General features: G+C 37.1%; 1 protein-coding gene across 1 annotated transcript in view; it reads right to left on the reverse strand.

The window, feature by feature from the left end:
- The window catches only part of slc1a7b (solute carrier family 1 member 7b), a 66,986-nt gene that overhangs the window by 33,496 nt on the left and 8,307 nt on the right, over positions 1-25,183 (reverse strand). Inside the window, exon 2 of the mRNA XM_058763459.1 lies at positions 8,477-8,556. Coding sequence (XP_058619442.1) covers positions 8,477-8,556 — 80 coding nt within the window. The remainder of the gene's footprint in view (positions 1-8,476; positions 8,557-25,183) is intronic.

The raw sequence follows: 25,183 nt of genomic DNA on the forward strand, positions 1-25,183 counted from the left end.
GATGCCAGACCCTTCAAGCCACTGCTGTGCAATTCACACTCCTCTCTGCATCAAATTGGCCAATGCTTATGTTTTTGAATTGGACGTTTCAAGTTTATGGCTGTTTTAAAGGGGTCATGAACTGAGAAATCAAAATTTACTTGATCTTATGACATATAAGAGGTCACTGTACTATATATACATATATATATATATATATATATAAGCATCCTCAGAACTCTAAAAACAGCTTTTATTGAAGCTGATCTTCCAATACAACAGCTTATGGAATGTACCACTCTATGATGTAATAGCGTGGCTAAACACCGCCTCCACAGAAGAAGATCAACGCCTGCTTCTTCATCACTGCCTGTTTAGCCCCATCCACCAATTCTACATCATTGCCTGTCTAGCCCCGCCCACCGATTCATGTACGTAGTGTAAATAACGAGAGGCGAACGCAGATCCACACAGAAACCAAATGATAAAGATGGCTCCAAAGACAAAAAGATGCTGTGCAGTGCCAGGTTATGTAAAAACAGTCTTTGCATTGCCTTCCTACTGATCCCAATGTTAGTAAAGAGTGGATGAACTTTGAGACCATGTTTGAGAACATGAATAAAGTCCTCTTTCGCAAAGTCAAGGATGAAAATGAGAAGGCTAAAAAGAGATAACCTTTCCTGAACTCTTCAGCATTATATGATGTTAGCCGTGTGCCCTCACCTTAAATGCTTTTCAACAAACTCTCATGTCAGATTCTCAGAGTATCTGCTGATATGAAAACCAATGCAGACTTCAAATCTATCACTGATTTCAGTTTTAAATGTTCAAATGAGGACTTTGGGATGAAATCTACATCCCAGCTGAGCATTTTTTATTTATTTTATTTTACAGTGGAATTTGCATGCATATCTGTCTGTATCTTGATATAATGTGCTACTGCAAAAGAAAAGAAAAAAAAACCATGCACATGTTTTTTGTTTTTAAGAATGTATATTTAAGTCAACATGACATTAAAATTCACCCTAGTTACTTTCTTAATTCATGTTCCTGGTCCATACCGTGTCAGTAAGAACTTGGTTCTTTGTTCACTTCATTTTACTGTGATTTGTTTACAAACAAGGCACAATTCAACGCAGGATTTTCAGAAAGACTGAAACTAAAAGACAATGCTTTGCTGACTATATTGAATCCAACAGAAATGTCGCAACATCCATCCATCTGTGAAGGATGTATGCTGTCAAACATGCACAACTGTTAGCCAATCATAGCAGTGGGCGTTTACTTCGGAGTCTACAATCCGCCACACCTATTCAAAGAGAGTGTTCTGATGAGGGGGTTAAAAACAGGACAGAACATAGCTTATTACCTCTAAACTGTTTTTTTTTTTTTTTGATGTACAAATCTTGATAACATTGTAAGTGGCTTAGAGAACAGTACAAAATAAAAATAAAAACAACAACGGCAGTTCATGACCCCTTTAAACACAACATCAAATAATCTTTTTCCATTTTTTCTTTTAAGATCTTTGCTTTCAAAATTTCCTAAGAAGGGCAGCCATATCGCACTAAAACCATTGCACAAAAACTAGTGGCTGCTTATTTTTGCTGGTTTTAGTGTGGAATGTTGTTTATTTTTTGGCTTGTTTTGTCAGATCAGGTTGCTTACTTTTTTAGGCCCTGTCTACACAGAGACACATTTAGCTGTATACGCAAAAAATTTGTATCGGATTGCCGTTTCGTCCAGACGGATCCGGCGTTTTGGGAGAGTGAAACTGCAAATTTTTTAAACCGGGTCCCAGAGTGGATAAATCTGAAAATGACACCCTTGCGTTTTCGTTTGGACAGCGAATCCGTATATTTTCTGAAACAACGATGTCATCACCCCAAGTCTTGCCCCTATTTAGACAACGCTATGTCACGTAACGTAACAGCAACAACAACATGAATAAACACTGAACAATTGTCTTTTTATTAACATTAACACAGATTAATAAATGTATTGTTCCATGTTCGTTTGTGTACCGCGCGCAAGGTTTATGCGCATAGTCCAAGTCTTCTTCTCCGTTTTTAGTGTATCTCTGTGGCAGAATTACAGCGTCACATACTGGTCTGGCATGTATACTATCGTTTTGTGTCAGTTTCGTGTGTACGCAGATATTTCTTGAGACGAGGAGGAAAAAAAGATTGGATGGGGAAAGCTCTGGCTTCGTGTGGACGCAGCCTTAGTGAGATGGCAGATACAGTAATTACAATGCAGTGTTTGTGAGCGATGCGCATGGCTAAATCAAGAAAGTCTCTTTATTTAGCACAGCTGGGCGAATTTCTTTAATGACATAGAAATTGGTGTATTAAAATGAGTTGATGGCAGGCATGTGAGATGAAGAAAGGACTACTAGGTTTGTTACTATTCATAATGATATGAATTCATATGAAAGCTACCATTTATATAACTTGATATTTATATGAATAAGTTAATGAATGTGGGTGAGGAATCCCCAAATGTGATTAAACATGGATCGTATCAGCCTCAGACATCACACCCAAAGATCGCTGACTGAACGTCTTATTCATACGGCACACTTAGCTGGAAACCCTTCAGGAGTTTCGAAATCGTCATCAGATTGGTTAGTTTATACAGGATTTCCGGGAGACGTGTGTTGGTTTCTTTAAAGTTCCACCTGGAAACAAAAATACTGTGGTGCCAAACCCTCACGAAAAAAGAAAGCCGTCATGTATACAACATATACAACTGTATGTGAAAAATTTTGTTTGTGGCATAGAATCTTAAAATATGATTGGATGTTCAGTTTAGTGAAAGAGTCTGTGCCTGAGAATTAAAGTGAAAGTCATAAAAACAATAAGTAAATGCAGGCGGCACAGACAGAGGGCTTTTCTAATGTTACGTGATCTTACCCAAGCATTCCAATATGCAAATATTTTCATAACAACATGAGCCGCTTAAAATGAAGAAAGTTATCTGCGTATATCTCATATATCCTTGTTTTGGTTTCTCCTTTTAAATGATGAATATATTCTATTGATTGCAGCTGTTGTAGACAGCTAATTCCTCTCATGCAGTCGCAGAACGTATGTGTTAGTTTGCAGTTGGCTGTAATCTGTGCGGTGTATTCAAGCGCAACTTTTTGGTCCAGACGCTGACAAACGTGAAATGACAACAACATCGGCTTTTGTCGCCGCTAGTTCTTTGGGGTCGGCTTGGTGTGTCCCACCCTTTTAACAGGCACTCAAGGTCGAACAGACAGTGGCATTCATCTCAGAGCGCAGCTGAGCCCAGGACTGTAATAGTGGACAACTCCATAATCAGAAACATCAGTAGCAGGACTACAACTACATGCTGCTTTCCTCAAGCAACCGTTTCTGATGTGAACAGGGAACTTCGGAACATTCTAATGAAGCACAAGACTGCAAATCGAATCATCATCCATGTGGGGAAGAATGATATTCGTAAAGAGCAGTCAGAACTGCTCCGGGTGTGTGTTTACTGTGTGTGTGCACTGTTGTGTGTGTGCACTTTGGATGGGTTAAATGCAGAGCACAAATTCCGAGTATGGGTCACCATACTTGGCCGTATGTCACTTTCACTTTCAACTCCTTAAGAAGGATTTCGGTGAACTCCTTGAAACACTTAGAAGACTTAAAGTTCAGTCGTTCATCAGTGAACCACTCCCAGCAAGGGAAACTAACGTTTTCATGGTTGCTTGGGCTAAATACATGGCTACAAAGAACCTGCAATATAAAAGATGTGAACTTCATTGACAACTTTATTCTTTTCTGAGACCATAGACTGTTTAAACTGGATGGCCTCCACTCAAACAAACTTGGTGCAAGTGTGCTAAAGGACAATATCTACTTCTCCCTCCATCATCCTTCAGTAGTGTGTGCCAATCCACTCAAACTGAATGGCACACATACACCTGGACAAAGTATGAATGGCCACAAGACTTCACATCAGCTCCCAAATCGTAATGTGGTTGACACATCCCACAAGGACTCTGATAACACCACACAGCCACAACAAGCACTGCTCATGGACACCATCCAGACTGAGCCCTGCCCACAGATCTCATCACAGACAGACTGTGACGTATCAGAACAGCTCCAAGACTCAACACCCGAAGACGACTTTCTGGAAAACAGCCAGGGAAGCCAGGACAACATATCACAACCACCAGAAACACCAGAGCCACAGCCCCTCTCACCAGACACATTATCCCTTCTCTCCAGCATATCTGCTTCTAAGCTTCTCAGAGAAAATGGAGGAACGTGTATGCTGGGCCCAAACTCTCCCACTCTATTACTGCAAGCCTCCAGATATCAACAACAAAAAATGGCGGGCCCCACAACCACCAAAACAAAAACAACTGATAACGGCTCTCAGTGATATTTGTTGGGTCTCCACTATGATAGCAGCAACATTCACAAATGTTTACAGAACAAGTGCCTGTAGCTTTCTCTATTTCTGTTTTATCATGTGCCTTCTCAAACTGTACAGCTGACCCATCTAATCTGTGGCCTATTATGAGTCAATATAAGATTGCTGTGGGAACAAAAAGTAATGCCATCAAGTTAGCATTTTTAAACATTTGCTCACTAAAAAATAAATAATTTCTGATTTAATAACCACAAACAACCTGGATTTTATGTTTCTAAATGAAAAATGGCTCGAAGACAGCTGCAGTGCAACAGTCCTCAATGAAACAGCCCCTCCTAACTTTTATGAGTGTCTGCAGAGCTGTTAGGAGAGGTGGAGGTGTAGCTGCTCTGTTTAAAGGGGTCATATGATGCAATTTCTTGTTTTCCTTTTTAGTGTGTTACGTAGCTGTTTGTGCATGCAGTGGCGCCTGCAGGTGTACGGCTGTATGCACTGTTTGTACCATGAGCGCTAAGACTGACTTGAGATTTGTCCCGCAAACATTTCAGCAGTAAATTATAGGCCCGTGTGTCCCATATTTCTGTCGACTGAACCAGCCATACCATTAATAATAAATGTATAAGTCTTTTGCATACCAAAGTCAATTTCTGCTTATGAACATTACGTCAAATAGAAAGAGAAAATCGTGCTACACGCACTTTCGTGAGATCGGGTTAGACTGCAACAATTAATTTGTAGCCTATTTTACAAATGGGAATACAACAAATTCATGACAATGTTTTACATTCAAGCTACCGTAAAATTTATAGTGAAACGTTCTTTAAAATCATCTGGAATGCAATAAAGTAATTTTTAAAGCTGTTTTTAAAGCATTTGCTGCATGGATTACAAAATAGGCTAATAAATAATTCACATATCAGACAAAATTGTGTTGCAGAAAATCCTTTAAATTTTAAGGAATTCAGAGCAGAGCAACATAAAAATCAGAAAAAATATAATCGGCCTGTTTTAGGCTTTTCCTTATTTTTATATTTTAGACGGTGATGAAAAATGACTCGCCATCTCCTCATTGGACGTGCCTTTAGAGAGAAATGCATCTTTACGGATTACATAATGAAAGAGTTCATTTAAAATTTCATTTTAAAGTAGTAATTTAAAGCAATCTATAGATATATTTATCATATTTGTGACTCAATTCGTTGAGTTTCAGTTCATCATTGTGAAGCGCTCCTATTCAAGATGAGACGGCAAGCGTATCTTCTGTTTTCCTATTTATTTTATAAAAGCACAACATTTTGTTGATATTGTGAATGCACACAAATAAAAGTAGACCCTTTACAGTTACAAATGATGTATTACTCTTACCTTTATGAGCAAAAATTACGGCATATTTGAAGTTGTTTCCACTATCAAGAAAAAAATGCAAGTTAGCCTGGCGCCTCCATGTCCTGCAAAGTGCGCTTCAGCTTCCACTCTTCACACAAACGATTAGATATGCACCTAGTGCACATTTATATAGTTCAAACATTTAAACTAACATTGTGATATGCTTGAACTGTTTATATCCATAGATTTTATTTTAGGCCAGTCGTGATGATTTGAGAAGGCTAAATTGATCAAACACATAGGCTATGATCAGCTCACTGTCTGCCGCTGGCCGCTTGGATATTACTTTAAAAAAAAAAAAAAAACGTACATTTAACGAACAAAAAGTGCTCCAAACGTTTTTATAAATTAACTTTATAAAAAACGAAGCGAAATATAATCACTTTACCATTACATACGACCCCCTACAAAAAAAATAAAAATAAAATAAAACTGTGCGTACCCTCTGAAGAAATCCTGCAGGCGCCCCTGTGTGCATGTATATGATCTGCAGAGTTACAAAGTTCAAAGTCTCTCACAAAAGGATTTATTCTATCTAAAAGAGAAGGCTGATCCAGACCAGGCTAAAACGCCTCATAAAAACACACCCTCACAATGTCGATTATGGTAAGGGGCATTACATTTCCGACGCGTGCTTGTGGTGTTCGGCCAATCACAATGCATTGTGTCAGCTGGCCAATCAGAGCAGACTGTACTTGTCGGAAGGAGGGGCTTTGTAGAAAATGACACGTTTGAGAGAGGCGGGGCATAGAGGAACTACAATAATGTACAGTATTTTAAAAATAATGTGTTTTTTGAACATTGAAGCATGTCAGCATATTCTGTTACACCAAATACACAAAATAATGATATTTAAAATGGCATCATATGACCCCTTTAAAGATGTCTATCAATGCAAGCAAATGTAATTTGGTTAGTATTGTCTTTTGAATACCTAGGTATTGTGCTGAAAGGTGCTCCACGCATTCTGTTTATCATTATTTACAGGCCTCCAAAATACTCTCCAGCCTTTGTTGGAGAGTTTACAAAACTGTTATCAATGATTTCCCTAAGAGTTTGACTGTTTTGCTATTGCAGGGGATTTTAATATTCACATAGATAATGCAGAAATCAATACTATAAAATAAATTATAACTGTACAATTTTTTTGACCTGATTCAGCATGTGCATGGACCCACACACAATCGTGGACACACTCTAGATTTACTCATCAGTAGGGGTCTAAACATTTCATCCATTGTTATTAAGGTATTTTCTTTGATATATTGACCTTTGCTACCACTGAATCTAGATCTGTCTCTGTCAGAAAGAGATGCATTAACGAGAACACTAGTGTGCTATTTATGAAGGCTATATCTTTAACACCAATTAGACTCCATTGTTCTTCTCCTTGATTCCTTTATCTCAAAAGTTAAGAATGTTATTGATGATATCACTCCTGTGAAAGTCAGTAAGAAGACTGGTTCGGACTTTCTGGGATGGTCCTCAAACGGTTCAGGTCATACTTAGAAGGGAGAGGTTATTATGTGAGTATAGCAGAGCATAGGTCTAAGTAGACATCCATGACATGCGGAGTCCCACAAGGCTTAATTCTTGCACCACTCTTGTTTAGCCTGTATAAGCTCCCATTGAGTCAAATAATGAGAGAGAACCAAATTGCCTATCACAGCTATGCAGATGATACCCAGGTTTACCTAGCCTTATCGCCAAAAGACTACAGCCGCATTGACTCCCTCTGCCAATGCATTGATGAAATTAACAGTTGGACGTGCCATAACTTTATTTAGTTAAACAAAGAGAAAACTGAAGTCATTGCATTTGGAAACAAATACTGAGTTCTCAAGGTGAATGCATACCTTGACTCTAGGTGTCAAACAACTAAAAACCAAGTCAAAAATCTTGGGGTGATTCTGGAGACAGACCTTAGTTTTAGTAGTCATGTCAAAGCAGTAATCAAATCAGCATACTATCATCTCAAAAACATTGCAAGAATTAGATGTTTTGTTCCCAGTCAAGACTTGGAGAAACTTTGTTCATGCCTTTATCACCAGCAGGGTGGATTATTGTAATGGTCTCCTCACCGACCTTCCCAAGAAGACCATTAGACAGCTGCAGCTCATCCAGAACACTGCTGCCAGGATTCTGACTAGAACCAGAAAATCTGAGCATATCACACCAGTCCTGTGCTATGTCTGAACTCATTGCACTGTATTTTATGAATAATCATTTTTATTTTTAAATGTTTTAATTCATTAACTAAATCATTTTTAAACCAAAGATTTAAATTCCTTGTTTTTATTGTTGTAATTATTTTTTTTATGATTATTTTAATTCCTTTTATGTAAAGCACTTGGAATTGCCATTGTGTATGAAATGTGCTATAGAAATTAACTTGCCTTGCCTCTGAAGATTGGAGTAATGATGCTGAAAATTCAGCTTTGCATCACAGGAATAAATTATATTTTACAATATATTGAAATAGAAAACAGTTATTTTAATTTGTTAAAAATATTTCACAATATTACTGCTTGTACTGTATTTATAATCAAATAAGTGCAGCCTTGATGAGCGTAAGACACTTCTTTCTAAAACATTACAAAAATCTTACAGACCCCAAACTTTTGAACAGTAGTTTCAAACATTTTTCGAGCAGAGAATGAAGATATACAGACATAAAATTAGCTTGTTATCAATCAAGAGCAATATCAAGTCTTACCTGGACACAACCAGAGGCAAAATCAACATCTTCAACATCCTCATCAGCAGCTCTCCAGGAAACTGGAAGTATTTCACTTCCTAAGGTAGAAAAGAGACACGGAAATCAACAAAACACTGACCAGTCTCTACTTTCAAAGAGAGAAATGTTGAAGATTAACATGTGAGAGAATTTCTGATATGGATTTGGCCTTTAGGCCTCTTTACCAGTTTTTTGGAAAATATGATTTTGTAAAAGCCCTCAGGCTTTCTTTGGTTTAAAGTTGCCTGACAGTGCAGTTCAGTGGTCAGGGCTTGTTTTAAGAGCATCAGGTTTTGCTTTAATAGGAATTAAATGGCTGTCGGACATCATGCTGAGGTTTTGACTTTTATCATTCTCAGAAATTAATTCTCACAAAAGCAATAAGGTTCCCACACAGGTTCCCATAACTGAGAAATTATGTTATGGCACAAATAGTCAAATCAGGCCGCTCTGCTTTTGTGTTGAGGTCAGTTAAAATTGTCACACTCAATTTTCAAACTGTTTGAATACTGATTAAACTGTTTATTTCTTATTGATATTTTGGGAATATTTATATTTTCGGGTGCCAAAATCAACACTTTAAAAAACAGCAAACTTGGGTAAAAAACTGAAAACATTTATTGTTGCTTGTTAAACACTAAAATATGAAATGCATGAGAAATTATAAAAATTTAAGACTTGTTTTAGTTTACTGGAAATTAAAGACTAATCTTAGGATTTATTATCCAAAATATTGCTGTTTCTTTTTCTACTTTAGTTTCACAGTAGTAGTTGGTAGTTTTTTTTGGATCTCACTTACTAGTCTGTTTCAGCACTGAAAAGAAGTGTGGGAAACACATTTCATCCTAGCAAGACACAACATTTCACTCTAACTAGATGTAAAAAGGCAGAGGATGTGCAACAAGCAATACATATTTACACTATAGGTACAAATGATGCTAGAGACTGTTTCATGGTTTCGTGGTTTCTTTTGTAAAGGTAGAATTGAGGTTTTTAAGACCTTTAAGTCAAAGTAAAGAAAATTTGTAAGGGGACACAAAGAAATTCCAGACTTTATGATTAAAACAAGAACAAATATCTGCCAATAGGTTTAGAAAAATTACCTTATTTGTTTATTACACACATTTGTTCTTGTTTTAAGCAAAAAAAATTATTTATTTTTTATTTATTTTATTTTTATTTTTTTGCTGCATTGTATGCAATAATTAATGCTATGACCGTATGACTTTCAGCTCAGATTTAAGACCTTTTTAAGGCCTTAATTTGTGGAAGGGCAAATTAAGACTTTTAAAGTCCTTTTTTAAAATACGAAGAACTTACCTATTTTGTGTCTGTGCTGCTAATTCTGAACATAAAAATATCTGGGTCAAATTGAGCAATAACACGATATAAATAACACAATAAAAACAAACGGGAAGTACTAAATTCCTCACATATTTTATATTTTTAATCTCTGACAGGTCTTTTGTTTATACATGAGTCTTTGGTGTTTTCATAGTACAGATTTTTGGCAAATTGCATGGAAACCAATGTTTTAAAGTTTCTAGTTTCTGAACACAACAAGAAGGTTAACTTCAGAAGCTCCAGAGAACAGCTGAAATTAGCAGATCTTATTGAGTTTGCCGCAACACATCCCTTCATCTGCCCTCAGCAGTGACCTCAGTCCGAAACTAAAGAAACTGCCCAGTGATAACGCCCAAATCTCTCTCTCTCTCAGTGGTTGGATGCTTGGCCTGCAGTCAGGACTCTGAGAAAGCCTCTTTGCTATAAGCTCTGCTGGTTTTGTGTCGCGCTATGAGAGCAGAGGACTGCCAGAGCCGAGAAAATAATCATCTTAAAACTCAGAGCACCACACAGACTCATACACAGTTATAAAAATATTTCAGACTATTATAAATTCTGTTTGGATGCTGGCTGAGAAATGCAAATGTTTAAATATCTAAATGTAAATAATTGTTGTGCATACAATTCACACAAAGGTTTAAGTGCAAATATGCATACCACAAACTGGCAAAGTGGAAAGGGAATGTATTTAATCAATGCAAATGGAGTTCTTAATAAAAATAATATAATTTTGCATTTGAAAGCAATAATTTGTCCTAAAGAATCTCCCTGTTAGATACACATACTGTATTGTTGCATGTGTGAAAATTGGATTTTATAATCAATGCATTCCTGTTTCCTTTCCATTTCAATTTAAGTACAAAAATACAATATCCCTCCACAACACAACTTAATTTCAAAATGCTCTCTTTAAAGAATTGATTTAGTCTTGCAGGCTGTTGCACCAATTTGTGTGGTATATTTGGTCCCACTTTACATTAGGTGGATTTAACTTAATTTAAATTAATGATTTGTCACAGTGCACTTATTGTGTACATGTTTTACATTGTACTTATATAAAAATAAAATAAAAATACCTGCATGTAATTACATCTGTAAATAATTTCTGTAGCTACATTTATAATTACACTGTTGACCCATCCTTTGCACCAACTCCACCAACTCGAGATCCAACTTCTCCCACTTTACATATCACTTTACGTTACACATTTGTACTTACACATACCATTTTGAGGGTTGTTACATGTGTGTAGTTACAGAAATATTAGAGCTGTAGATACTATGTACCAATGTGTACCAACACTGTGTACTAGTAGTACTGTATGTAAGTACTGTAGTACTTACATACTACGTACACATCTAGTTACTATGTAAGTACACAGGTATTAGGGACACAATATAAAGTGAGACCGCACATAGTAGTTAAGGCCACCTAATATAAAGTTGGACCGTATTTTTTTTTTTTTGATTTTTTTAGATGTGCATGCCATAAAAATGGCATGGATGAGGACGCGAAAATACAACCCGAATTCCGGAAATGTTGGGACTTTTTTTTTTTTATTTGAATAAAATGAAAACTAAAAGACTTTCAAATCACATGAGCCAATATTTTATTCACAACAGGACATAGAGAACATAACACGTTTAAACGGAGACATTTTACACTTTTATTCCGGAAATGTTGGGACTTTTTTTTTTTAATTTGAATAAAATGAAAACTAAAAGACTTTCAAATCACATGAGCCAATATTTTATTCACAACAGGACATAGAGAACATAACACGTTTAAACGGAGACATTTTACACTTTTATCCACTAAATAAGCTCATTTCAAATTTGATGCCTGCTACAGGTCTCAAAAAAGTTGGCACAGGGCAACAAAGAAATTTTGAAAAGATTCAGCTGGGAGAACATCGAGCAACTAATTAAGTTAATTGACATCAGGTCTGTAACATGATTAGCTATAAAAGGGATGTCTTAGAGAGGCAGAGTCTCTCAGATGTAAAGATGGGCAGATGCTCTCCAATCTGTGAAAGAGTGTGTAAAAACCAGAGGTGGGACCAAGCCATTGTTTTGCAAGTCACAAGAAAGTCTTGAGTCTTTGCATTCAAGTCTCGAGTCAAGTCCCGAGTCAAGACAGACAAGTTCCAAGTCAAGTCCCGAGTCAAGATAGGCAAGTCCATGTCAAGTTGCAAGTCCTCAACTTTTAGCTTCAAGTCTTAAACAAGTCATTAGTGCTCTTTGCCCAAATCAGTGTCTCCGTATTAATTACCACATCAAATTTATAGTAATTTATATCAGGATGTCGGGTAGAATATGTTTTACATAGTTTAATTTCATGTGAGATGGGTGCCCTTAGTAAAACTATTCAAGTTCAATTTAGGGATTGTGCCAAAATACAAGCAGTGAAAAAAACTATTTTATTAATTACAGAATTTCATAGAAATAACAGCTGCACTACTTTGCATGTGTGCATAAGAAGAATATATGCTTCTAGGTGTTATATCTAAGCCAATGAGCCATTATTTGGAACCTCAATGAAACAGATTTAAGAGCGGAAATGCAGAAAGAACTGCTTTAAAACAGCTAGAAGAAATAACTGCTACCATACTTTACAAGTGAGAGGAAACATGCAATATGGATGCACACAAACTCATGAAGACAGTCATTCAAAAATGATGTGCTACCATCCTTTATAACTAAGAGTAACAAAGACAAAATATTGTACGTTAGAATGTTAAGTTTATAATATGCATAGTTGATCGCTAAATTTAGGGGCTATGCATGTGCGCTATATACAGACTGATTTGCCACATGTGAATTCAGTTATTTATCCCGAAAGAAATAAAAGTGAAATGAGTGCCTGGTGAAGAGGCAGAAAAATTGAGTATATTTTATAGCTATATATTGCCATTTTTTGCCCTTCAAATTATAGCTAAATTGTTTGCAATGATTAATTTTAAATCTAGATTAAATCAAGGTTTATCTAATAATTCTGTTGCACCAAACTTTACATCTTTAAAAAATAAGCAGGTTTACATTTTAACCCATCATTTTGATCCTGGATTTAAGTAATATTTAAGATTAACTTTAATCCTGTTGCACCATAACTTTAAACTCAGATTTAAATCTCGATTATGGATTAACTTTAAATTTAATGGAGGTTTAAATAAAATAAAATGCAAATGCAATCAAAATATGCAACTGACTGAACAAAAACAGTGGAGATCTGACAAAAAAAAAGGTTCTCAGAGAGGTGTTTATTACAAATAAAAATGAAAATTAAAGCACATCAAATTGGCAGACTGCGAGGGTCGTGGCGGGATGCCTGGGATGAGGATCCTTCACTCATGATGCACTTCGTTGTCGGACAAACAAAAGAAGTGAGGAATATGTTTAGCATTTCACAGCAGTGGTCACGGTGATGATAAGGCGAGGACCAGTGATCGCGGCAGCGCCTCGCGTTTCTCATGCCCGCTCCGTGTGTCTGCTGGGCGGCGATCAAACGGGCAGGACAGTGCTTTTTACGAGCAGAGATATAGCTACTAGACAAATCATATTCATTTTTTTCCTTTTTCTTTTTCTTATATCTGTTCTTTTGTCGTAAGTTATGCTATTACTACATTAATTTATACTAGCATACTGTATATCAAGCGCTCCCTGAACGCAGTCTCTGGCTTACTGCCAGTCAAGCCCAAGCACGCTGCACCCGTCTAGAGTGATAACGACCCTGATCTGATCATAAAGTCTTTCCGAGTCACAGGGCTCAAGTCCAAGTCAAGTCTCGAGTCATTGCTGTCAAAGTCTAAGTCAAGTCTCAAGTCTTCTTTAATTATGTTGTGTCGAGTCTCAAATCATCAAATTTCTCGAGTCTCGAGTCATGTGACTCGACTCCACACCCCTGGTAAAAACATTGTGGAATACTTTAAAAACATCGTTCCTCAATGTAAAATTGCAAAGGCTTTGCAAATCTCATCATCTACAGTGCATAACATCATCAAAAGATTCAGAGAAACTGGAGAAATCTCTGTGCGTAAGGGACAAGGCCGAAGACCTTTGTTGGATGCCCGTGGTCTTCGGGCCCTCAGACAACACTGCATCACTCATCGGCATGATTCTGTCATTGAAATTACTAAATGGGCCCAGGAATACTTCCAGAAACCACTGTCGGTAAACACAATCCACCGTGCCATCTGCAGATGCCAACTAAAGCTCTATCATGCAAAAAGGAAGCCATATGTGAACATGGTCTAGAAGCACTGTCGTGTCCTGTGGGCCAAGGCTCATTTAAAATGTCTGTTTCAAAGTGGAAAAGTGTTCTATGGTCAGACGAGTCCAAATTTGACATTCTTGTAGGAAATCATGGACGCTGTGTCCTCCGGGCTAAAGAGGAGAGAGACCTTCCAGCGTGTTATCAGCATTCAGTTCAAAAGCCAGCATCTCTGATGGTATGGGGGTGCATAAGTGCAGGGCCAAATGGGTACCCTAAGCAGGATTGTATTGTTGTGCCCCCCTCCCTTAAGTAAAAAAACACCTACTATAGGGGTCAAAATAGAACTTTAATAAAATATAAAAGTAAATAAATAAATAAATTGTAATTAAATTATTATTTACAAATTACAATTGTAGCTCTAGACAGTTACTAGACAGTTATGGCTATTATTTTATTAATACAGTTGTCTGATTCATTTTATGGTCTCAAGAATTCAGAAATCACGCAAGAAATTTACTACGAAAACCATGGTTAATTTTTGTAAGGGTTGTGATGTCCACATGTTTTTGTTGAAGAAATTCTAGAGGCTGTGTCATCTATAGCAAAAAGGTGGCCAAAAATGAAAGATTTAGTGGATATTTTAATGAAATGTTTGGTCAATAGCATATTAAACAAGGATACAAATCTATGATTGTCCTGTAAGTATAACAGCAGCAATTATCAGGCCTTTGGCTCCCTTTGCAGGCATTTGTAATAACATGTAATGTTGAAAAAAACATACAAAAAAAAAAAAAAACAACAGACACCATCACAAAATTTGTAATGGTTTAACTGATTATGATGGGACTTGTGTTGGTTTTAATGGAAACTGGTCTCTACTGGTAATTTGTCACCTTCTAAATCCTAATGGAATATGTCCCAAAACACACTACAGAAAACTATTTTTAATGGTTTTAATGGTTAAAAGTTGATGGTTTGTAATTTTTGTAATGGTATTTGTGATTTATTTGTTATTCATTTGTGATGGTATTAGAATTTTCTGTGATGGTTCTTGTAACGAAGCCGACGAGACGTGAGACGTGCAGATCCATGTGCAGAACTTTTATTCAAAGACGTGGTCACAAAACAAGCAAGGGTCAAACAATGGCAAACAGGTGTATCGTGGGCAAGACACAAGAGCAGTCCAGTGAACAGACGGGGTCGATCGGTGGAAAACGTAATCCAGGGGGGCAAAACAAAGAGAGGTAATCCAGGTATATGATAATAATCCAGGCAGGGGCAAACAGAGTCCAAACGACAAGATGAGAAAGAAATATCCAAGGCAGACTATAAACTTCAGGTCAGGCGGAGATAAGACAAGAAACGAGATACACAGGCTAGGATCAAGACATGAATGTCTCAGATAATAAACAGGATTAAACTAGATTTAGACTAAGAAAACTTAGAATGGCTCCGTAAAGCAGCTATCACCAGGTGAGTGATAAACGCAGAACAATACTCGGCGATCAGAACGAGGAAGTCCAAGACTCATAAAGCGTGTCTCATTGGTTACAGCTGTGTGTGTAATCAGTGCAATGGATGATGGGAACTGTAGTCCAGAGTGACATGTAACAGTAGTGTGAGAGTCTATCGGTGCGTTCCAAATGGGATATATCGCTCTCCGAAGGGCACTTCGAAGTGAAAACAATCATGGCCGCCATATTGAAGGGTCGTTCCAAACCGAATCGCTCAAAACTAGCCACTTCAAAGGGCCCTTCGGAATGAAGGATTTCGAAGGGTACAACCGATGGACACTTCGGGCTCCCATGATCCTTTGCGCAGATTCTTTGCATGATGACAGCGCCTCAAGCGAACTTCAAGAAACAGTTGTTTGGTCCTCTACACCCTTCAACCCTTCGAAGCTCTCACAACGGAGGGTAAACTCTTTGAAGGGATTAGGGCATAGTGATGAGCCCTTCAAAATGGAATGAACCGAAGGGTATGTGGTGAGCAGGTGATCTCTGGTGGTGAGTGAACGGAAGGGCAGACATAGGATTCGTGACATACCGACGGTACTGCATAAGTGCATACGGTATGGGCAGCTTGCATGTTTTGGAAGGCACTATGAATGCTGAAAGGTATATAAAGGTTTTAGAGCAACATATGCTCCCCTCCAGATGACGTCTATTTCAGGGAAGGCCTTGTGTTTTTCAGCAGGACAATGCGAAACCACATACTGCAGCTATTACAACAGCATGACTTCGTAGTAGAAGAGTCGGGGTGCTTAATTGGCCTGCCAGCAGTCCAGATCTTTCACCTATAGAGAACATTTGGAGCATCTTTAAACGAAAAATACGTCAAAGATGACCACAAACTCTTCAGCAGCTGGAAACCTATATCAGGCAAGAATGGGACCAAATTACAACACGAAAACTCCAGAAACTCATAACGTCGATGCCCAGACGTCTTCAAACTGTTTTGAAAAGAAGAGGAGATGCTACACCATGGTAAACATGCCTCCATCCCAACTATTTTGAGACCTGTAGCAGGCATCAAATTTGAAATGAGCTCATTTTGTGTATAAAATTGTAAAATTTCTCAGTTTAAACATTTATGTTATCTATGTTCTATTGTGAATAAAATATTGGCTCATGTGATTTGAAATTCTTTTAGTTTTCATTTTATTCAAATTTAAAAAAAAAAACATCCCAACTTTTCTGGAATTCGGGTTGTATCTCAGGGAAAAAATGCATAGCTCATAAGTTGATCACTTGATTGTTGAGATGAAATCCCAGAAGAGACATGATCCAGGGGTATTTTTCTAAGCAGTAGGAGCTTTAAATGTCTCCATTTTCTCTCTATTTAACATCATTGGCATCTAGGAGAAGCAATAAAGATATTACTGAGATATGATTTATGGGAAGTGGAGAAAATGTAAGAGAAAGCTTTTATCGGAAAGGCCAAAAAAAAAAAAATTTCAAGATTTCAGAATAAATATCAACAGTGTCTCAAACTGTGTTTAAAAAAAAAAAAATGTAGTTTTAGTTTAGTTTTGACATTTTGATCGAATGACATGCATGCATTTTCACTTTTTTCAAATGCTGTATATAGGGCTTCTCAGATAATTACTCTCAGAATACAGAAAAAAATGTATGTCAATGTGCTGTAAATAAATGTCAAAATGACCTCGCCCCGGTACAAAAGACTCTGTAATTACCATGAACCCTTTCGATGTAATTTCTCCTTATAGAAGCCAATCATTTCTTAAGAGGAACCTCTGGGAAAGTACATGGCAAATTATCTCATTGAAAATTTCCTATCTGCTTGTTGCAATATCAAAAACAAAGTTATCTTCCTACTTGCATGGATTACTTTAAATATAGTGGGAAGCCACTTCATTGCAGGTCTTACTGTAGAAATTATGAAAGCACTGGTTCGAATATTGTTGTTTTTTCTCATGTTGCAAGATGTACAGACCCATAATTTACAATAGAACAATGATTGCCATTACTTCTTTAAGAACATCTCATGCTTTGTTTTTGAATGCTCAATTTTTTCTGTAGATTTGTAAGGATATGCCTTTGTTCCTTCACTCTGAGAAGAATTACAAAGCAGTTGTTTAAAAATTAGCCATTGATTTGTGCATAAGTGGCTCATCAGTGTGCGATAGCAGAGGCACACATGTATAAAAAGGAACATTGTGTGTATTTTTAATGATTAAATAGGGCTGGGCGACATACTAAACAACAAATACAAATGCATCCTGCAAGATGTTGAAATACTGTTTACAAACTGCCTAGAGACAGACAATAAAGGTGAATATAAACTAATAAATATTACTATACTTTTCCTGGTTGATTAATCACAGTACATTAAAAAAATGTTCACCCAAAAATGAAAATTTGCTGAAAATGTCCTCTCCCACAGACTGTCCAAGATGTAAATGAGTTTGTTTCTTAATTGTAAGAGATTTGGAGAAATGTAGCATTGCATCACTTGCTCACCAATGGATCCTCTGCAGTGAATCGGTGCCGTCAGAATGAGAGTCCAAACAACTGATAAAAACATCACAATAATCCATAAGTAATCCACACCACTCCAGTCCATCAATTAAAATCTTGTGAAGTGAAAAAGCTGCATGTTTGTAAGAAACAAATCCATCATTCGGATGTTTTTAACTTCAAACTGTTGCTTCCGGTAAAAAATACAAGTCCTCTATCCATAATATAACTTTCTCCAGTGAAAAAGTCATCTCACCTGAATAAGGAGAGAAATATGCACAAGCCAAAACAGTTCAAAACTGATCTGAACAAATATGTGGGTAGATTTTGATGTGAGAGGACAACAGGAGATGGACTGTTTCACTGGAGGAAGCATTTTATTTAGCAAGAAGATAGATTTGTTACTTACACTGTACAACTTTACTGTAAATTTACAGGCATTTTCTAACAGTATTATACTGTATTTTTATAAAACAGTAAGATGCTGTATATTTTACAGAATATCTGTAAATATACAGCAGTTTTCTGTTTTCAGCCCGCTAAATTTGTAATACAGTATCATACTGTAAATGCATTGCATTGTGGGATAGATTTATTTTACGCTCTCAATTCAAATGTGATGTGAGGTGAACAGTGTACTATAGGCAAACTAGATTCGTCAGCGGGATTTAATTGAACAGAATAATCTTTCGCGTTATTAAGATAAGCCAGTGGTTTGTGAATCTGTGAGTAGTTTTTAAGCTTTGTGAGCTTTGTTTCGCGTTTCAAGCGTTAGCTGCCTGTGACTAGTCTGTGAAATAGTCTGTCATCTGAATCATCAAACCTGTGCCTGAGACGATTTTGAAGCATGAGAAGATGGATTATTGTTAGTCTGAGTATCGATACGGTAAGATTTTTTTCGTTCACATTTCTACATTGTTTCCACGAATGGTTTGATTTTGGGAACGTTAAACTTTTGCTAATTTAAATCCCGAGTAAACAATTCTCACCTCTTTACCAAGTAACTTTGATACTTCATATAATATGGCAACATTGACCATGTCATTCTGTTACAGCCCATAACCAAGTTATATCTAGCTTGCTAAATTATATCTAAGTTAGCTCGTTAAAACACATAACACATTCACATGACCTGTAACTGATTTTTATTTATTTTTTTTCTGTTTGTTTGTTTCAGGCTGAACAATGTGATGACAGTTAGCCTGCTCCTGACCAGGTTAGTTTCTCAGCATAAGTTGCCACAGTGACTGAGCTTGAGCTATGGTAATTTTGCTTTCAGAAACCAAATCAAGTGAAAATAAGTCAGAATTACTGAAATAAGCCTGGCTTATTTGGTAAACTAGTTTTATGAAACAGGCCCCAGGTTAGTTTCCCAGCATAAGTTGCCATAGTGACTAAACTTGATCTAGGCCTATGTTAAATTTGCTTTATGGAACCAAATCATTTGACAATGAGTCAGACTAACTGAAATAAGCCTGGCTTATTTGGTTAACTTGTTTTATGAAACAGGCCTCAAGGCATTAAAAGTGATGATATTTCTGCATTGCATCGTATTGCATTGAATCGCATTGTGTTGAATCGAATCGAAATCGGATCACACTGCATCATAATAGGGGTGAATCGTATCGCATCGTATCAGTAGCTGCTTCATATGTATCTATAATGTATCGTATTGATGGCTATGCATCGAGATGTGTATCTGTCTCAGTCACAGAGATGGAAACTCGAGTCTGGGACTTGGACTTGAGTCGCACTTAAGTCGCATAAATAAAGACTTGGGACTTGACTTGGACTCGTGAACAGCTGACTCGAGACTTGACTTGGACTCGTGAGAATCGTAAAAATTTAATTTGTTATGGGAGTTTATATGAATGTATCTCTGAGGGGAACTGGCTGTCTTTAGAAAAAGTTTAGATGGTATTTTCTTCTCATCTTGCCTCTGTATAATGCGTATTAAAGTAGTGTTCATAACCACAGCACTGCTTTGTTTACAGCAGCAACCAAGGAAACAATGTTTAATTGTTGTTCAAGCACCACCTGCTGGCAGAGAGTGAATTTGCTTTCTAATTCAGCCCGTCTGCTGTTTTGTTTCGTGCAGATGTTTTATGTATAATAGTTTCACAAAACTAAATTCAGACCATTTTGTTTTTGCTTCAAATTTCGAAATTATGCAATCCAATTTAGATTAAAAACTGCTCATGCTGCATGTATGCAGCTTCTTTGTTTGGATTGTGTTGTGTTTAAAATACAGTGGTTGCTTCTAATTTTAAATTGAAAAAGAGCAAAAGCCTTAGTTTGTTTATATGAGATTTATTTTGTGTTATTTATTTGATTGATTGGGGTTTGTTTTCAAATTTAAATTTATTTTTGTTGTTTGACACATTTCAATTTTAAAAAGAAATGTGCAGCATTTTGTCTGACAATAAATTGACACCTTTTCATTTCTAATTTGTCTTAAATTTTGTTAAAGTTTTTTTTCTACAAAAATCATATTGTGAAATCAGTATTTCAAAACGGATTTAGCCTCAATTACTAGCTGAAAGAACTGTTGCTAATAAATAGAACAAAGACTTGAGACGTGACTTGGACTCCAACTCAAAGACTTGAGACTTGACTTAGACTCGATCTCAAAGACTTGAGACTTGACTTGAACCTCAGAGACTTGTGAACATGTCTGCTCAGTCATGAGACGCACATCCCAAGTCTGCTGTGCTTTAAAAGCCACTCCATGTAAGTTTAAGAGCACAGTGTTTCTTTGTCAGACTCTCAAAAGCAATTTAGGCATGAGTGCTCCAGTGTCCTTGCTGAGTGGAACATATTAGTGGATGTTTCAGAGCAAAATCTCATGGAGGCTGAACACTGAGCATCAGAACCCTCATCGAAGAGCCTCATTCAGACCAATGCAGAACCGCTGTAGGTCAAACTAATGAATTTCACCTGGTTCAGGTTTTTGACCAGTATTTCTGGTACCTTTAGAGATGGCCTTTAAAATGTCACAAAAGTCTATGAGTGTTTTCTGAGTTTGTTTGGTGTATGTTTTGTTTCTTGTTACTCTTCACCGTTCAGACTCTTTAACAGTTGCATTAATGATTCATTAATGCATTTTGATTAATTGCATTAATGAAACATTAATCTATCTGTCTATGTATTTATTTAGGCCTATTATTATTACTTTGAAAACAGCACATTTCATTATTAAAAACGACTCCTAAAAGTCAGTTGTTGTTGAATCGTCATGCTGTAGGCTTTTGATTTTTTTATCAGATTATTTTTTTATTCTATCAGACTTATCAGACTCATTCGAATCATTCGTTCGGGAAACGGACTGCAGTGGCTGCGGTGTTTTCATTCATTCATTCATTCAAAAACAAAACAAAACAAAACAAAAAAACCTGACTCATAAAATTCATATTTTGGGGAGTCATACACTAGTCGCAAGAATGTTTTTGATCCACTAAAGTTATTTGTTCTGTAACAACCCTGGTCGCACTTTATGCATTTGACACACTAAAAAAAGAGTCATTCTTTCGGGGAATCGACCTGCAGTGGTTGTGGTGTGAGCTTTTACATTCATTAAAAAAACCCGACTCATGATAGTTGTACTACACTTGTCTTTTCACACTGTAGTTTTTAATTCACTAAAAATAACTTAACAGTTATATTTTCTGTAGCCTAATCCAACAACATTGTTGGCTACACTTAAAAAAAACACTCATGAGATCATTCATTCGTTTGCGCATTATGCTTTGGATTCACTAAATAGATGGTTTCAACGGCAACAACAAAAACAAACATTACTGCGCATGCACACTTTTGTGGCCCAAACTTAACTTCTGGTAGACATCCACAAAAACAGCAAAGTCCGTGAAGAGTAGATTATTTCTGATAACAAGTAAAATATGTTTGCAGAGTAAATCAGACGGGCTTATTGAACATGCAAATTCATTCTCTGCCAGCAGGAGGCGCTTTTGGAGCGGCAGAGATAGAGGTTTCCCTGGTAACAGCTGAACACAAAGCAGGCAAGCTTGCATTACAGGCAAGATGAAATGAAAATGACACTGAATTTTTTTTAAAGACAGTTGGTTTCCTTCAGAGATACAGTGATATTAAAACACCCGCACCACGTTTTGATGTGCAGTGCTCATGTTTATTTAACAAAGTCAAAACCTTTTGCAAAATCTATTTGAGGTGCTAAGTTTTGATATTGTGGCAGGTCGCCGCTGACTGTCGTATGCTGAAGCCGTTTCTGCGGATGATGTAGGCGTCGTGCATGCGCCTCTGAGATATGCAGGAGCAAAGGAAACAAAGTTTCCCTACTTTAGCAAAGGAAAACCAGTCTCCTCTTGGCTTATATCGAAATCCTCCAACATTTTTCTTTACAAATCCTTGTTTTGTGCTTCTAATTTGTGACCTGCATTTTGTTTTGTTCTCTCTCCGCGTTCGTCACTAATAACGCAACGCCAAAGTCCTACGTCATCTGCCTGGACGGCTTCCGCGTACGACGGTTAGTGGAAGTGAGAAAAAAGTGTTTATTACATTTGAAATATGGATATTTATCTTACAAAAACGCATGGATTCGCTACAGGAGGGCTTTATTCACCCCCGTGTGAGCATAGGCGTAAATCTCAGGGGGGGCAGCACCCCCACTGTCTGAGGGTTGTCCCCCCTAAAAATATCATTACAGGCGACTCTGTGTGTTGAAAATAATATAATGGACATATACTTAAAATAATTGTGTAAGTAGTAAAACAAAATAAATGCAAAAAAGCATTTTAAGTTCAGAAATATTTTGATTCCCCCCTCCCTTGCCTCATAGTGGTTTGGTCCACTGCCTGCTTTCCTCCTTTACTGATACACACACGGTGGGAAAGAGCAAAGTTCCTCAGTAGTTATGTGTAAGTAACTTAGGCTGACAAGGCTATTTTATTCTCTTTAAACATCAGGTGAAATGATTCTTTCTCTTATAAGAACATGCAAGAACCGTTAACGGAACAGATGTCAAATGGACTCGTCTACTAGGCTAGTATGAAAAAAAGGAGATGGTCCTCACTGCAGAGCACAAGATCCAGAGGGTGTGGTTGGATCTAGATCCAACTCCTCCCACCTTACATTTACCTAAACCTACCCGTTTCCACCCCCTGATCCCTAAACCCACCCATCCCCACCCCTAAACCTACCCATCTCCACCCCTAAACCTACCAATCTCCACCCCCTGGATGTGGATCCAACCCCGCCCCCTGGATCTTTTGTTCTGCAGTGAGGGGCTACTGAAAAAAAGGGTCTTTGTAACATCTGGCATTGTCATTTATTGCAGTATTTCAAGTAGAGGTCTTCACGAGTGGGTTCGGGTCCAAAGCTTCTACCAGTGCCTCGGACACGGGTTAAGTTTGGTATTAGCAGCCTCGGGTCTCAGGTAATTAAAATAAATGTGCTTTTCCCAAATGGACCCGATTAGACCCAAATTCTTTTAAACTTTCCTGGCCTACTTGTGCGTTCATGTTAAGTTCATTTTTTGAGAAACGCACGTAAAAAAGGAACATACGTTTGTAACCTCAGAAATCCATCTTAAAGATATGAGATCCATCAGGAAATCCACTCACTTCATTACGCTGCATGTCAATGCAAGGCTTTTCTTTTTCGCGTGCAGAAGCCCTTCACCAGAGATGAGGTAAATAACGTTGCAGACAAAACTAGCAAATCCATGATTTATTAACCTATCGATTGAATTTTTATAAAACTATCATGTTTATATTTCAAATCCACTGGTTATTGAAAGCCAAACTCAGAAATAACATGTATCCATCAGGCAGGCAAAAATATAAAGTAATAGGCTAATAAGTAAATAAACTGAATGAAAGTAATGGAGCAGCGGCCAAATCAGTCAGCAGGACTGCTGTTTATGTTCGGGTCCAGTCAGGTTCGAAAATAAATGTGGTCGGGTAAGACTCGGGTCTAATTTCATCGGGTCTGTCTTGTGGTCTGGTTTTTCTTTAAAAAAAATTTATTTATGCACGTCGGGTCCGGGTAAGAAGTGATTTGGGTCGATTCGGGTTGGGTACGGATTTTAGGACCCAAGAAGACCTCTAATTTCAAACATTTCATCTATCTATCTATCTATCTATCTATCTATCTATCTATCTATCTATCTATCTATCTATCTATCTGTCTGTCTATCTATCTATCTATCTATCTATCTGTCTGTCTATCTGTCTGTCTATCTGTCCATCCATCCATCCATCCGTTTCTTTGTTTTATTTTGGAGGATTTGACTAAATTTTGATGAAAATTTTTACTAAATAAAAAGTACATTGTATAGCCAGCTTTCACATATTAAAATACTAACATCTTGGTAAACACTAATTTCAGAGTACAACATCACAAAGCTTTCCAATCAAGTGCTTCCTCAAGACCTCAGGACACCTGCTTGAATCCTGCCATCTAGAGGAACACACGTCCAGTAATTACTCATCAGAGGAATTGAGCTGAAGATCAGCTGTTAATCAGATAATACTGAATCAAAGAATATATTTCCTCACAGAACTTTGTAGTGGACTCATTTTAAAGCCCACTAAGTTTTTTTGAAATCATACAATAGCATTGCATGACGAACAGATTGAATTCTAAGTTGATAATGACTTTGGATACAAAGCTATGGATAAATAAGATCATTAAACTTTTCAAGTTCAAGTTGAGCTTTATTGTCATTCCGCTACATACGGGGGCATACAGTGGAACGAAATGTCGTGCCTCACAGGACCACGGTGCTACATAAATACAGGCATACAGCAATGAAGTAAAACAATATAAACCTATACACAACTATCCTACTGAAAGATTTTGACTATAAATATACTATATATATATTTTTTTTACCTATACATAAACTAAAAAATACAAACTATACAGACTATACGAGTGCTTCAGATAAATACTGTATATGTTGCGAAGAGAAACATTGTGAGTCAGCAGCTGGCTGGGGAACAGTGCAGGATGATTTGTAGTGCATGAGCATGTAAACATACATACAGTATATTACTGAGTCTTTTTGTGGGATTTGTATACAAACAGCAGTGTGTGTGAAAAGTGACTAGTGCGCATAGAGGAGGAGAGTGTGCTACTACAGGTGGTTTGTACAGGCCCACTCACCTG

Source organism: Onychostoma macrolepis, chromosome 23 (assembly GCF_012432095.1).
Source record: "Onychostoma macrolepis isolate SWU-2019 chromosome 23, ASM1243209v1, whole genome shotgun sequence".
Lineage (NCBI taxonomy): Eukaryota > Metazoa > Chordata > Actinopteri > Cypriniformes > Cyprinidae > Onychostoma > Onychostoma macrolepis.